This window comes from Sorex araneus, chromosome 3 (genome assembly GCF_027595985.1).
Source record: "Sorex araneus isolate mSorAra2 chromosome 3, mSorAra2.pri, whole genome shotgun sequence".
NCBI lineage: Eukaryota > Metazoa > Chordata > Mammalia > Eulipotyphla > Soricidae > Sorex > Sorex araneus.
In genome coordinates, this window is record NC_073304.1 from 238,415,973 (window position 1) to 238,428,210 (window position 12,238).

The window sequence follows — 12,238 nt, forward strand, 5'->3', positions numbered from 1 at the left end:
CTGGGAGAGGCTCGAGCACTTAAACGCCCGGAAGCTCAGATGCCGAGGGACTTCCACCTGCGCTAAGGCTGCGGTCGGGCAGAGGCCAGGCCAGGGGGACGAGCTGTGGGTGGGCTTGAGGGGCTGCCGGGACCCCTCCGGAGAGGTGGAGGTAAGGCCCTGATCTGCTCAGGAAGATCCCCCCCCAGATGAGGATTTTGGAGGACTCCCACGGCGGGGTCTGGCTTCCTCCTGGCGGGGGTGGACAGGCCCCAGAGAGCCCCCTGCCCCCTGCACCCACACCCCTTGGTTTGCACAGACCGGGAGTCCTGGGGACCCGTGAGTCCCGGGCCCGACGCCCTCTGCAGGCCGAGTCAGGCGGTGCAGCGGGGAAGTGCCGACCATCCCCCCACCCTGTGCTCACCCCTGGGGGTCTGGCCGAGAGGCTGGGTCCTTGGCTGGGGCTGGGGCGGCGGGGGACGGCGGCCAACCGGGTGACTGACCCTGCACGTGGCCGCCCGTGTGAGCCCACGCTGGGTGAGGGGGGTCCGAGGAGCTGAGGTGGGGGAGGTGGAGGGCGGGGGAGGGGTGGCTGGAGCCACTGGGCTAAGTTTCCTTTTAGCGGGGAAGGAACTTCTATCATTTTATTTTCCCAGAAATTGAAACTGAAACTCGGGTCACGTGACGGGCGCCGGGTACTTAGCGGCGGCCCGCCGGGCTGTGACCGCTCGCAGGCGAGATGCCGTGTCCCCGCTGCAGGCACGTCTCCAGGGAGGAGGACCCCAAGTTCTGCAGCAACTGTGGCCTGAGGCTGCAGCCTGCCGGCCCACCAGGTAAGGGCCGCGCCCAGCAGGACGCCCACTTCCCTCCTTCCAGAAACCTCCGCCAGCTGGCCGCTGCCCCGGCTGGAGGTGCCCCGGCCGGCCGCGCTGCTTTTTCAGTTTCGGTTCTTGGAACTCAGGGTCCCCTTCCCCGGGAGCCTGAGCCGGTCAGGGGCTGCCGCCGTGCCCGCCCTGCCCGCCCTGCCGCCCTCCTGCACCTGAGCCCTGTGGGCACCCCAGGGAAGCCCAGCCCCGTGCTCCCCTCCGCCCTGCTCCTCCCCACCCCACCCCACCCCACCCCACTCTCCCAGCTCCCCTCAGCCGAACCGCACACCCCCCACTCCCCCCATCCTGTATCACAGTTCCCACAGCTCCTGCGGGGCAGCAGAGAGCCCAGCCTTGCGCCCCCGCTGCCCGCGGCCCCCTCTGCAGTGGCCGGTGCCCCCTCCCTCAGGAAAGCCCCCCAGGACGCTCCGCCACCTCCCCCGGGCCCAGACCCACGGGGCGGGCTGCGAGCCTGGGGCCTTGGCTCTGGTCTGCTACCAACACTCCTTGCGAGGGGCAGCAGGCAGCGGGCAGCAGGCTTCCACCACCCCGCCCCTTCCTGGAGGCCCTGGTCACCTCAGGGAAAATGCCGATGTCTGCCACCCCCACCCCGCCACCTCCCCGCGGGCACCAGGTGCGACCTCACGGGGGTCTCTGCTCTGCTGCAGGCCCTGCTCAGCCACACGGCCCAGGAGCAACTGCGGGGGTGCAGGGAAGCCTCTCCAGAAGGGCCCGTGGGCTTTTAAACGTACTTCGTGTGTACACCTGCACACATGTGTTCATCGCACGTGTGCTGAGGAGGGGTGCCTGTGTTCATGCACACATGTGTGCATGCATGCACGTGCATGTGTTTGTGCATGCATGTACACTGCATGAGGTACTCTTGAGTGTGTATATATGCGTGCAATCATGAGCACTTGTGTGTACACATGATATGTATGTTAGCATGTATGTGCACTTGTGTGTGCATTGTGTGCACTTGCATGTCTGTGTATTTGTGCAGACACAGGTAGGTGTGTGCGCACCTGTTGTCTGCGTGTATCCCTGCATGTCTGTGCACGTGCCCTGCTGGGCGGGTGGCTTGGGCAGCTGAGGAGTCTGGGCTGGGATCTTGGGCGGGCAGAGGACGGTTCCCTGGATTGGGTGCTGGCCCTGGGCTGTCCCGGCTTCTCGGGGGCGCCTGGTGCTTTTCAGGGCACCCTGGGCAGTAGGATCCTGAGCAGGCTCGGCCATTCTGGGGTGGACAGCCTGGGCCCCAGATGCTGGTGGCCTGCACTCTTCCAGGGCCTCCTGATTCCCCTGGGGCTTCTCCCACTCTTGGGGGGGCAATCCCCTCTGCGCAGTGAGCACTGTGGGTACTTCTCCTTGGAGTCTCGCCTCCACTGATATGAAACGGGACCTGTTCCCTCCTGCTCCGCATAGCAGACCCCTGAGGGCAGGGCCACAGCTGCACTGAGGGCGGGGCTATGGGGTGAGGGCGGGGCCACAGCGGGCCTGTGGGTGGGGGCGGGCTACAGAACGGAGGGCGGGGCCGCGGGCCGAGGGCGTGGCTACAGGGTGGGGCGGGCCGCAGCCCTGGGGGCGGGGCCAAGCCTGAGGCGCTGTGGGGTTCCGGCGCTGGTCATCCTGCCTTCCGCTGGGTGGCCACTGCACTCGAGGCCGTCCGGGGCGCTGGGGCGCGTGGGAGAGGGGCGTGGGCGGGCTTGGGCTGCGTGGGGCGTCCGCTTTTGCGGGGGGTCACTGGGGAGACTTTGTCCTGAGGGGCTCCGAGGCGGGCAGGGCCGGGGCTGAGGCTCCTGTGAGGCGGCGCCGGGAAGCGCCGGGTCCGCTGGGGGTCGTGGACTGGCCTCGCGCTCTGGGGTCCCACCTTCGCCCGGGCGCCCCGTCCCGCGTGCGCAGCCCCGTGTCCGCGGGCGAGGGGCTCTTGGGGTGGAGCCAAGCCCGTGAGCCCAGGGTCCGAGCTGCCGGCCCCGGGGGTGTGTCTGTGAGTGTGTGTCTGTGAGTGTGTGTCTGAGTGTGTGTCCCTGAATGTGTCTGTGTGAGTCTGAGTGTGTCTGTGTGTGAGTGTGTGCGTGTCTGTGAATGTGTGTGAGCGCACGTGTGTGTGGTGCGCGCGCGTGTATGTGTGCGTGTGAATGTGTGTGTGTGTGGTGCGCGCGCGCGCGCGTGTGTCCCTGAATGCGTCTGTGTGAGTCTGTGAGTGTGTGTCTGAGTGTGTGTCTGTGTGTGTGTCCCTGAATGTGTCTGTGTGAGTCTGTGAGTGTGTCTGTGTGTGTATCTGTGTGTGTGTCTGTAAATGTGTGTGCGTGTGTCTGTGAATGTGTGTGCGTGTGTGTGTGTGCGTGTGCGTGTGTGTGTGTGAATGTGTGTGTGTGTGTGTGTGTGTGGAGGGCCAGTTTGGGGAGCCCAGGCAGGACGTGGGGCGCCGCGCGGGGCGGGGCGGGGCGGGGTCTCGGGTGGGCGCCCTCAGCCTGGTCAGGGTTTGTCCGCGCGGGCGCGCTCCGGCCCGTCCCTCACGGCAGCGTCCGCTGTGCCTGCCCGTCTAGGGTCGGAGCGTGCCCGGTCCCTGGCGGCCGCGGGCCCCGAGGGAGCACTGGAGGGAGGGCAGGAGCTGAAGGAGGAAGCCGGCACCGCCTCATCCCTGCGCGCCGGCGACTGGCAGGGAGACCCCGACGAGCCCTCCTCGGACTCCTCCTGGACCACCCAGAGGGTGAGAGCTGACCTGACCCGGCATGGCCCGCCCCCGAGTTGTTCCTGTTATCTGATTGGTTACGCCCGAGGGGCTCGTTCATTAGAAAGACCAACCAGGCTACAGATCTAAATAACGCTGGTAGGCGGGCCAATCAGAGGCCGGGGCCCTCTGGCCCCACCCCCGCCTCCGCTATAAGTTCGGTGTCCTGGCGGTCAGCAGGCCCAACCCGCGCCACTGTTTGCTTCTGTCCAGAGCAAGAAGAAGAGGAGGAAAAAGAGCAAGCGGGAGTCTGTGTCCATGGGGCCCGAGTCCGGCTCCCTGCCGCCCGCCCGCCGACAGCCGGACACCAAGTCCCTCCCAGCCACCCCCCTGGGTTGTGCCAGCGCCCCTCAGGGGACAGAGCCCTGCGCTTGGGGAGACACTGGCCAGGAAGGGAACCTCCCGGGAACGACGGAGCTGAAGGAACCCGGGCCGGCCCCCTCCCAGGATGAAGGCCCCCTGCCTGAGGGCGCCAGCCTGAGCCCCGCTGCCCCCGGGGGCGGCCCCAGGAAGGATGCAGCTGCCCCGGAGCCTGAGCGGAAGGGGGGCAGCCCTGCACCCCGGGAAGAGCCACAGGCTGTGAGCGTACACCCTGGGGCGAGGGGGGGATGTGCAGTGGGTGTGGGGGGTCCCGTGCCCTGGGGTGAGCAGTGGGGTGGCTCGGGGTGTTCTGCCCTGTACCCCTGCTCTGAGCCATCTGGAAAGGGCATCACTGGGCACGGGCTGCGGTGACTCTCAGCTGGGCCCGTCCAGGCCCATCCCCGCTGGCCCCTTACGTGATGCCCTGTGGACTTTGTTCCAGAATGTTGAGGCCACAGTAGTACCGGCCAGTCCAGAGACAGAGACACTGCCTAGGGGAGAAGTGAGAGGACAGACTCAGAGCACTAAAGAGCCCCCAGTGGGCACCCCCGAAGCCCAGGAACACCGCCAGGTAACTCATTTCCTCTTAGTCCGGGCCGGCAAGCTGCGCAACTCCTGTTTCCCAAGGGAGAAGGAAAGCAGGAGTGAATGCAGCCCTGTTAGATCAGCCAGGAGCACTGGAGAGGGCGGGCCCAGGAAGAGACCACATGTGTAAAGGCCCTGGGGTGCAGGGTTTGGGGAGCTGTCGGGAGCCGAGGGGGCACTGGGAGCCAGGAGGGAGGCTGGGGAGAGGCCCTACGGGGGCCACATGGGTTTCAGTGGTAAGGGGCCGGAAGCCCTGAAGAAGCGTTTGTTGGGGGACCCCTAGCTGCTTTGGGGGGCAAGTGGGGAAGCTGGTTTTATAGTTTGGGGTTTGTTCTTTTCTCTAGGAAGTGCAAAGAGAGCCCGGAAGGGCCAAAGCCAAGGAGAGGTCAGGGCAGAGGGGCGGAGCAGACCCAGAGGCCCCGAAGCAGCAGCCAGCCGAGGCCGGGGGTGGTGACGGTGGGCCAGGGCCAGCGGCGGAAAAAGCCAAGAAGGCGCAGTGCCCCAAGAAAGCAGAGGCGCCCCCGGTGCCCGACAGGTGGGCACTGCTAGGCTGCAGCCGCTCTGCTGTGGACTCCGGGGGGAGCGGGGCACCGTGCGGGAGGTAATGGGGGCCCTGCCCAGGAACTTGAAGGTTCCAAGGTTCTTCACCCACCCGGGGCCTGGGCGCTGGCCAGGTTGCAGACTGTCCCTCATCCTGCAGCCCCAGCCCCGCGGGCCTCCCTCAGAGGGAGGGACAGGTCTGGGGAGTGGCGTGGAGGCCACGAGGGTGATGTGTGTCCAGTGTGTGGGGGCAGATGCGGGGGATGGTGGGTGGGGGTGTGAGGACACATGGCGGATGGTTGGGGGATGCAGTCGGGGAGACAATTGGGGGATCATGGGCATGGGGGAGGGGCGCGGGGACGCAGGCGTGGGGGAGGGGCACGGGGACGCAGGCGTGGGGGAAGGAAGGGTCTCACTTGTGTCTTCCCTGCAGCTCGCTGAGCGCGGAGGCCGGCGTGACCGTGTACTTCCACGCCATCCTTTCGAAGGACTTCGCCTTCAATCCTGACCACCACAGAGTCGTCATCAGGGGCGGGAGTCAGTTTGGGGGGCCGGAGTGGAAGCGTGATGTGTGTGAGATGTACTGTAGCCGGTGAGTGCTCTGGCCTGTGGGGTGGGGGCTGTGTGCTCAGTGCCCAGTGCTCGGGGCTTGCACTTGGCGTGCTCTCCTCGAGGTCTGGGTGAGCTTCCCTATCCGGTTGGTGGTGCTGTTTGGAGGGACTCCCCCGACGCCATGTTCCCCGAGCACGTCACTGCCCTGCTTCCCGAGTCTGTTCTGGAAGCATCCTCTTGGCAGCACGGAAGCGCTGCTGTAAAGTGTGTCTCTGGGCAGGGTTTCGGGTGACCGGGGCGCCCCTGTCCTTCCCAGGCACTTAGAAGGCCACGGCTTCCTGGTGGAGGGCAGCACCGTCCTTGCACGCCGTTACCTGGACAAATCTATCCCTTACAAGTACGTGGTGGTGCGGGGCCCAGGCTCTGCAGAGCACGAATTTGAGTTCATCTACAAGCCGGCGAAGAAGATCGTGAACCGCTGTCTGGTGGTGAAGTCGGACCTGCTGGGCTCGGGAGGTGAGCTGCACCAGGACTGATTCCTGAGCACAGAGCCAGGAGTCAGCCCTGAGCACTGTTGGGTGGGGCCCCCAAACCAGAACCCACTTGGTGCTGCAGGCCGTGCTGACCATGTGCCCAGGGTCCCCAGGCCAGCGGGAGTGCCAGCTGCCAACCTGTGCACTGGGGTCTCTCAGCTGCCCCCGGACACACCGCCCTCCTTTGCGCAGCTGGTGGGGCTGGGCTCTGTGAGGGGCACCTGCACCCCCAGACTGGGGCCCCTCTGTCCTCCTCGCTCCTCCTTCCTCTCCCCGCTCCCCCCGTGGATTGGTGTTGAGCCCCCGCCCCTGACCTCCAGACTGGCACCAGTACGACGACATCATCTGCAAGAAGAACTCGATGTGGAAGAGCGTCTCGAACATGTTCACCAACAGTCAGCTGAAGGACGTGGTGAAGGGGAAGCAGCTGGCGGCGGCCAAGATGCTGGAGAGCGTGTTCAGCGTCCTGGGGGCCTGGAGCGCGGCCAACATGGCGGCCTTCTCCTGCCAGCTGCAGCAGCTCCTCCACGTGCTCCGCCGGCCCATGGTCTACGACGACGAGGGCCCGAAGCTGTGGGCCGACCTGGAGTACAGGGACAAGGAGGTGCCCTGGGCCGGCCCCAGGGAGGGCTCCCGCCCTCTGGGTCCTTCCCCTCCTGGGTCGCCTCTGTCCCCGCAGCTCTCAGGGGTGTCTGAAGCCCCGGGTGGGAGGCTGAGCCTGGGCCTCTGTCCCCACAGGTGACGTGGCATCTGTGGTGGGTCCTGAGGGAGAAGCTGAGGGCAGCCCTGGACGGCACGGCCCTGCCCCAGGGCTGGCCCTCGAGCCTGCTGCAGGTGGGCCTCCTGGCGCTAGCCTTGGAGCAGGAATTCCAGCTGCCTGTGACTGAGGAGGACCTGGGCCTGCTGTGCCGGTGCCTGTGCTCCGCCCCCGCCGCAGACGCCGCCCCCGCCACAGACGCCGCCACCACCCTGCGCAGCTGCCCGGCCCCCCGCTTCAGAGACTCGCGCAGGTGCGTGCCAGCCGCACGGCCCAGCCTCCCTGCCAACACCATTCCCTTCCACCCAGGGGGCTTCTTCACGGCTGCACGGGGGTCATGGTGTGGGAGCAGCGGGGGCGCCATGGCAGCTGGCCTGGTGTCCAGTCCAGCCATGCACTGGCCACGTGTCCAGTCCAGCCATGCACTGGCCACTGCTGCCTTGGCCTGTCGGGGCAAGGAGAGGACACGGCCAGCGACAGGCCAGTGCTTGGAAGAGTTTCCCTGCGTCTGGCGCAGGGATGGCCCAGAGCACTTGGTTGTTTGTTTAGGGGCTACATCTTGCAGTGCTCAGGGATCTCTCCTAGAGGGGTGCCATGGTGGGCCCGGGTGGGCTGTGGGCCAGGCCAGCCCCACGGGCTGTATCAGGTCTCTGGAGCCTCTCGCTTCACCTCAGGGCCACTGCACAGGTGGCCAGGGTCAGGCCCAGGGGGCTCCCAGTGACCTTGCACAGACGGGGCAGCCTCCTTCATGTCCTTTGGGTCCAGGAGAAGAGTTGGGCTGTGGGCTGCAGGGAGAGGCTATTCCAGGCCTGGTGGTCTGGGTTTGCTGGGCCCTTCTCTCATGGTGTCCCTGGGTGGGGGCGTCTCATAGGGTCCATGGGGGAGTCTCACAGGTTCTGTGGGCGTCTCCCATGGGACCCCATGGCCTCCATCGCGGGCTCAGGAGGGGCTTCCTTTGCAGCTGGGAGAGCTACCTGGCCAACCTGTGCCAGAGCTGCAAGAATGCGGGCGTGCAGCTGTGGGTATGCGTGCTCCCCCTGCTGCACCTTGCCGCGCCCCAGGCCCCGCCCGAACCTGGCTTCGAGAACCAGTCGGAGGCTGCCTGGGCTGGTCTTAAGGACATCAGCTTCTCAGCTTCTCGGGAGAAGAAACCGGAACAGTGAGTGGGGGTATGGAGGGTGCCTGACTCCAGACCCCTGAGCTGTACACAGACCCCCGACCCCTGTGCTGTACCCTGACCCTGAGCTATACCCTGAACCCTGATCTCTGAGCTGCAATCTGTCTTTTGACCTGTGGGCTGGGTGCTGACCCCCAATCCCTGAGCTGTGGTCTCATCTTTGATCTCTTAGCTGTACTCTCGCCCCTGACCCCTGAGCTGTATCCTAATTCCAATTAAAATTTTTTTTTGCTTTTTGGGTCACACCCAGCGATGCTCAGGGGTTACTCCTGGCTCTGCACTCAGGAATCACCCTTGGCAGTGCTCAGGGGACCCTATGGGATGCTGGGGATCGAACCCGGGTCAGCCGCGTGCCAGGCAAATGCCCTACCCGCTGTGCTATCGCTCCAGCTCCAGTTGGCTGACTTCTTAGGCCATGTTCTTCTCCTGTCTCTACCCCCAGCCCCCGTACTCTGCTTTTAATTAGTCCAATGAGTAAAAGGTAAAGCAGTTAGGGAAACTGAGGGCAAGTCTGCCTCTTCCCTGCCCTCCCCTGCCAGCCACGTGCAAGGCAAATGCCCTCCCCGCTGTGCTATTGCTCCAGGCCCCCAATTTAAATTTTATTTTGTTTTTGGACCCCACCAGGGCCTCACTCAGGTTCAGTGCTTGGGGTGTGGGGTGAGGGCTGTGTGGTGCCAGAGGTGGAGACCAGACCCCACCCTCTTACGCCCCCTGCCCCCCTCACCAGACACCCGCCCTCTGACCGCCCCCTGTCCCCAGTTTCTACCCCTGCTGTTCTAAGGGTCCACTTTAGTGGTGCAATTACTTTCACTGGACAGCCCCCAGCTCTTCCGTCTTTCTGTCTCTCTATCTCTTCATCTCTGTCTCTCATTTCTCATCTCTCCCTTTCTCCGTCTCTCGTCTCTGTCTCTCTTCTTCCCGGTTCCTGCGCTGCCCGGTCCCTGGGAGGGGATCTCTGGCGTCTGTTCTCCCTCAGCACGTCTCCTCTTTGTTTATCCTGGTCTGGGGCTAGTCTCGGTGCTGCTCAGGGGCTCTTCCCAGCTCCCTCCAGCGCCCACCATGGCCGTTCAAGGTCCGAGGAGCGGGCGCCCGCACTCACGCGCTCTCTTCGCACCCTCTGCTGCAGGAGCAAGTTACTGGAGCTGATGGGGAGACACGAGCACCTGCTGGCGGGGGACCCGCTCCTCTTGCGCTCCTGGTTCAGCCTGCTGCCCCTGGACCAGCTGGACCCCTTCATGGGCCGCTTCCGAGACCACCTGAGCCGCTCCCCGGCCGCGCTGCTCGACTGCCTGCAGGGAACCTACTTCCGGCTCTGCAGGCGCCAGGAAGCCTGTTTCGAGGGGCTGCCTTCGGAGGTGAGTCTCGAGCCGGGATGTTCCTGCAGGCTGCGGGGCCGTCTGGGCGGGACCCGCTGTCTGCTGCAGGTTGGGCGTGGGGTGGGGGCAGATGCGTCCCGTGGTCGCTTGGCTGCGGCAGCCGGACAGGACACTCCTGCTGCCCAGCGCTCACTCCTGCCGTTCCTGCCCAGCCCACGCCCTGTGGTGAACCGTGAGGTCGTGACTAAATCGTCCTTTTCTTTCTTTGCCCCTCAAGAGCATTGAGGCTATTTTGAAGAAGCTCTTGCACCTTCTGGAAAATCTTGAGAACAAGTGAGTAGAGAGGGACGGGCCAGGGGCAGCTCTGTCCCCTCCACCGCAAGGACATTCTCACCTTTGGGGCCAAGCCCGGTGGTGCTCAGGGCTGACTCCCGGGTCTGTGCTCAGGATCATTCCTGGTTGGCCTGAAGGGACCCTTTGAGGTGCCGGGGACAGACCCTGAGTTGGCCTTGCGCCAGTCACATGCCCTAACCCCCGTACTCCGTCTCCAGCCCCAGCATCTTGCTTTATTTTGCTTTATTTTGGGCCACACCTAGTGGTGCTCAAGGCTGACTCCCGACTCTGCTCAGAGATCACCCCTGGGAGCTCGGGAGACCTTCTGGCCAGCGAGGCCAGGGTCGTATCTGCTGTACTATTGCTCTGGCCTTCACTTAATTTTTTTTTTTCATTAAAAAATGGCAGGCTGGAATGACAGTACAGCAGGTAGGGCATTTGCCTTGCATGCAACCAACCAAGGTTTGATCCGGTGCACCCCATGTGGTCCCCCGAGCACTGCCAGGAGTGAGTCCTAAGTGCAGAGCCAGGAGCAAGCACTGAGCACCGCCTGGTGTGGCCCCAAAGCAAAAGGCAAATAAAAGAACACTTGGAGGCTGGAGCTCAGGCTCCTCTCTCCCCCCTCCCCCCCATGGTGCCCAGGGGCCACTCGCTGCTGTGGGGAGGACAGCTCTCCTGTCTGGAGCTTGCTCCCCCTCCCTCCCTGTCCCTTCCTCTCCCCCTGCGCTGGCATGACCTTCCTGAGCCTTATAGGTCTGACCAGTGGGTAATCAAATTCAAAGGCTCTTCCATGATCATCCGTTTCTATAATGATTCGATTCCTGTGAAGAGCCGGTTGCCGCACACCTGTGAGGTCCCCTGGGTGTGGTGTCCTCCACGTGGACCGTCCTTCCAGGTCCCCTCACTTCTGGGCAGCAGGGCCCTCTCAGCCATGCCCGCTGCCGCTGTCCCCGCTGTCCGGCTGTGATGGCTGTGCCCTGTGAGGGACAGCCAGAGCGTCACCTTCAACAGTCTGAGCGCAGGACTTCCCGGCCAGGGCTGCGGGCAGTTCTTGGTGGTTCTGTGTGGCCAGACACCCACGCCCTGTCTCTTCCCCCACCTCTGTGCCAGGACCCTCAGGGAAACCTTGGCTGCCTCCTACCTCTCCGTGGCCCTCAAGCTTCACAGAAGTGTCTGTGAGAGGACCAAGAGACCGGCCCTCTACAAGCTCCCCGCCCTGTCTGCACAGCTGGTCTGCAGTGTCGTCGTGCTGAAGCAAGCGGGGGTAGGCACGCGGGGCCAGCGGGCGCTGCCAGGGCGTAGCTGCAGGAACACCAGAGCTCACGGCTCCACACGGAGGGATGGTGGGTGAAGGTGGGCGGGGGCAGGGTGCACGTGGGAGTGTGGGTACACGTGGAAGGAGGGTTCACATATGAGGGAGCGAGGGTACATGGGAGGGAGGGAGGGTGTGCATGAGGAAGTGAGGATACACGTGAGGGAGGAGGGTATATGTGAAGGAGCGAGGGTACATGTCAGGGAGAGAGGGTATACGTGGATGAAGTGAGGGTTCACGTGAGGGAGCGGAGGGAGGGTACATGTGAGGAGTGAGGGTTCACGTAGAGGGAGTGAGGGTACACATGAAGGAGGGAGGGTGCGTGTGACGGGGAGGGAGGTACAGTGAGGGAGGGAGGTGCACGTGAGGGAAGGAGGGAGGGAGGGAGGATATGTGTGAGGGAGGGAGGGTGCAAGTGAAGGGGGAGGGAGCGAGGGTGCATGTGAGGGGACGAGGGTGCACATGAGAGGGTGAGGGGTCACGTGAGGGGTCACAAGGGAGGTGCATGTGAGTGAAGGAGGCTAGGTACATGTGAGGGAGCAAGGGTGCACGTGAGTGGGTAAGTGTTCACATAATGGTGTTTCCAGGATCACATTGAGGGTCCATGTGACCTAGCAGGCTCAGGTGGGGTGCACGTGGGTGCAGAGCTATTCTCCTGCATGGCCAGTGGACAGCCGTCCCCTGTCTGTTGACCGGGTGCACTTGGCAGGTGGATGGGGTTCTCGGGCTCTTGGAACTGTCCCGGCTGTCCCCATGGCCGGAGGCTGGACTGCCTTTCTCCTGCCGAGTCCTGCAGTCAAGGGCATGAGGGCCACAGCTGTGCCCAGCCAGCGTCCCCCCGCTCAGCCGGAGCCTGCAGGCCAGAAATGAAATGCGGGACCAGCCACCTGTGCGGGACTGGACCCTGGGTCAGCAGCCCACCCCGCACGGGGACTGCAGTGACACCCCACCCTTCACTTTCTACAGGACTCAGCATTGGGCCAAGAAGGGGCATCTGGGGACAATTCTGTGACAACCGTTGTGCAGGAGACGCAGGCAGCGACAAGAGAATGGATTGGCAGAATGTTCCAGAAACCCATGCTCGAGGTCTCGAAGTTCACTGGGGTCAGGTTCACCTACCAGGAGGAGGTTAAGGTGAGCGTTACCAAGAGCAGGAACGTCCTGCGCGCACAGCTGGGCTGCCAGTGAGCAGCCCTG

At 64.4% G+C, this 12,238-nt stretch overlaps 1 protein-coding gene across 1 annotated transcript in view; it reads left to right on the plus strand.

The window, feature by feature from the left end:
- Positions 1 to 718: 718 nt before the first annotated feature.
- RNF213 (ring finger protein 213) overlaps positions 719 to 12,238 on the plus strand; it is a 50,551-nt gene continuing 39,031 nt past the window's right edge. Inside the window, exons 1-14 of the mRNA XM_055132299.1 lie at positions 719 to 812; positions 3,392 to 3,555; positions 3,790 to 4,155; positions 4,379 to 4,507; positions 4,866 to 5,056; positions 5,495 to 5,653; positions 5,930 to 6,129; positions 6,467 to 6,750; positions 6,885 to 7,156; positions 7,865 to 8,062; positions 9,207 to 9,435; positions 9,674 to 9,729; positions 10,840 to 10,993; positions 12,008 to 12,175. Of these exons, the coding sequence (XP_054988274.1) occupies positions 719 to 812; positions 3,392 to 3,555; positions 3,790 to 4,155; positions 4,379 to 4,507; positions 4,866 to 5,056; positions 5,495 to 5,653; positions 5,930 to 6,129; positions 6,467 to 6,750; positions 6,885 to 7,156; positions 7,865 to 8,062; positions 9,207 to 9,435; positions 9,674 to 9,729; positions 10,840 to 10,993; positions 12,008 to 12,175 (2,664 nt within the window). The remainder of the gene's footprint in view (positions 813 to 3,391; positions 3,556 to 3,789; positions 4,156 to 4,378; positions 4,508 to 4,865; positions 5,057 to 5,494; positions 5,654 to 5,929; positions 6,130 to 6,466; positions 6,751 to 6,884; positions 7,157 to 7,864; positions 8,063 to 9,206; positions 9,436 to 9,673; positions 9,730 to 10,839; positions 10,994 to 12,007; positions 12,176 to 12,238) is intronic.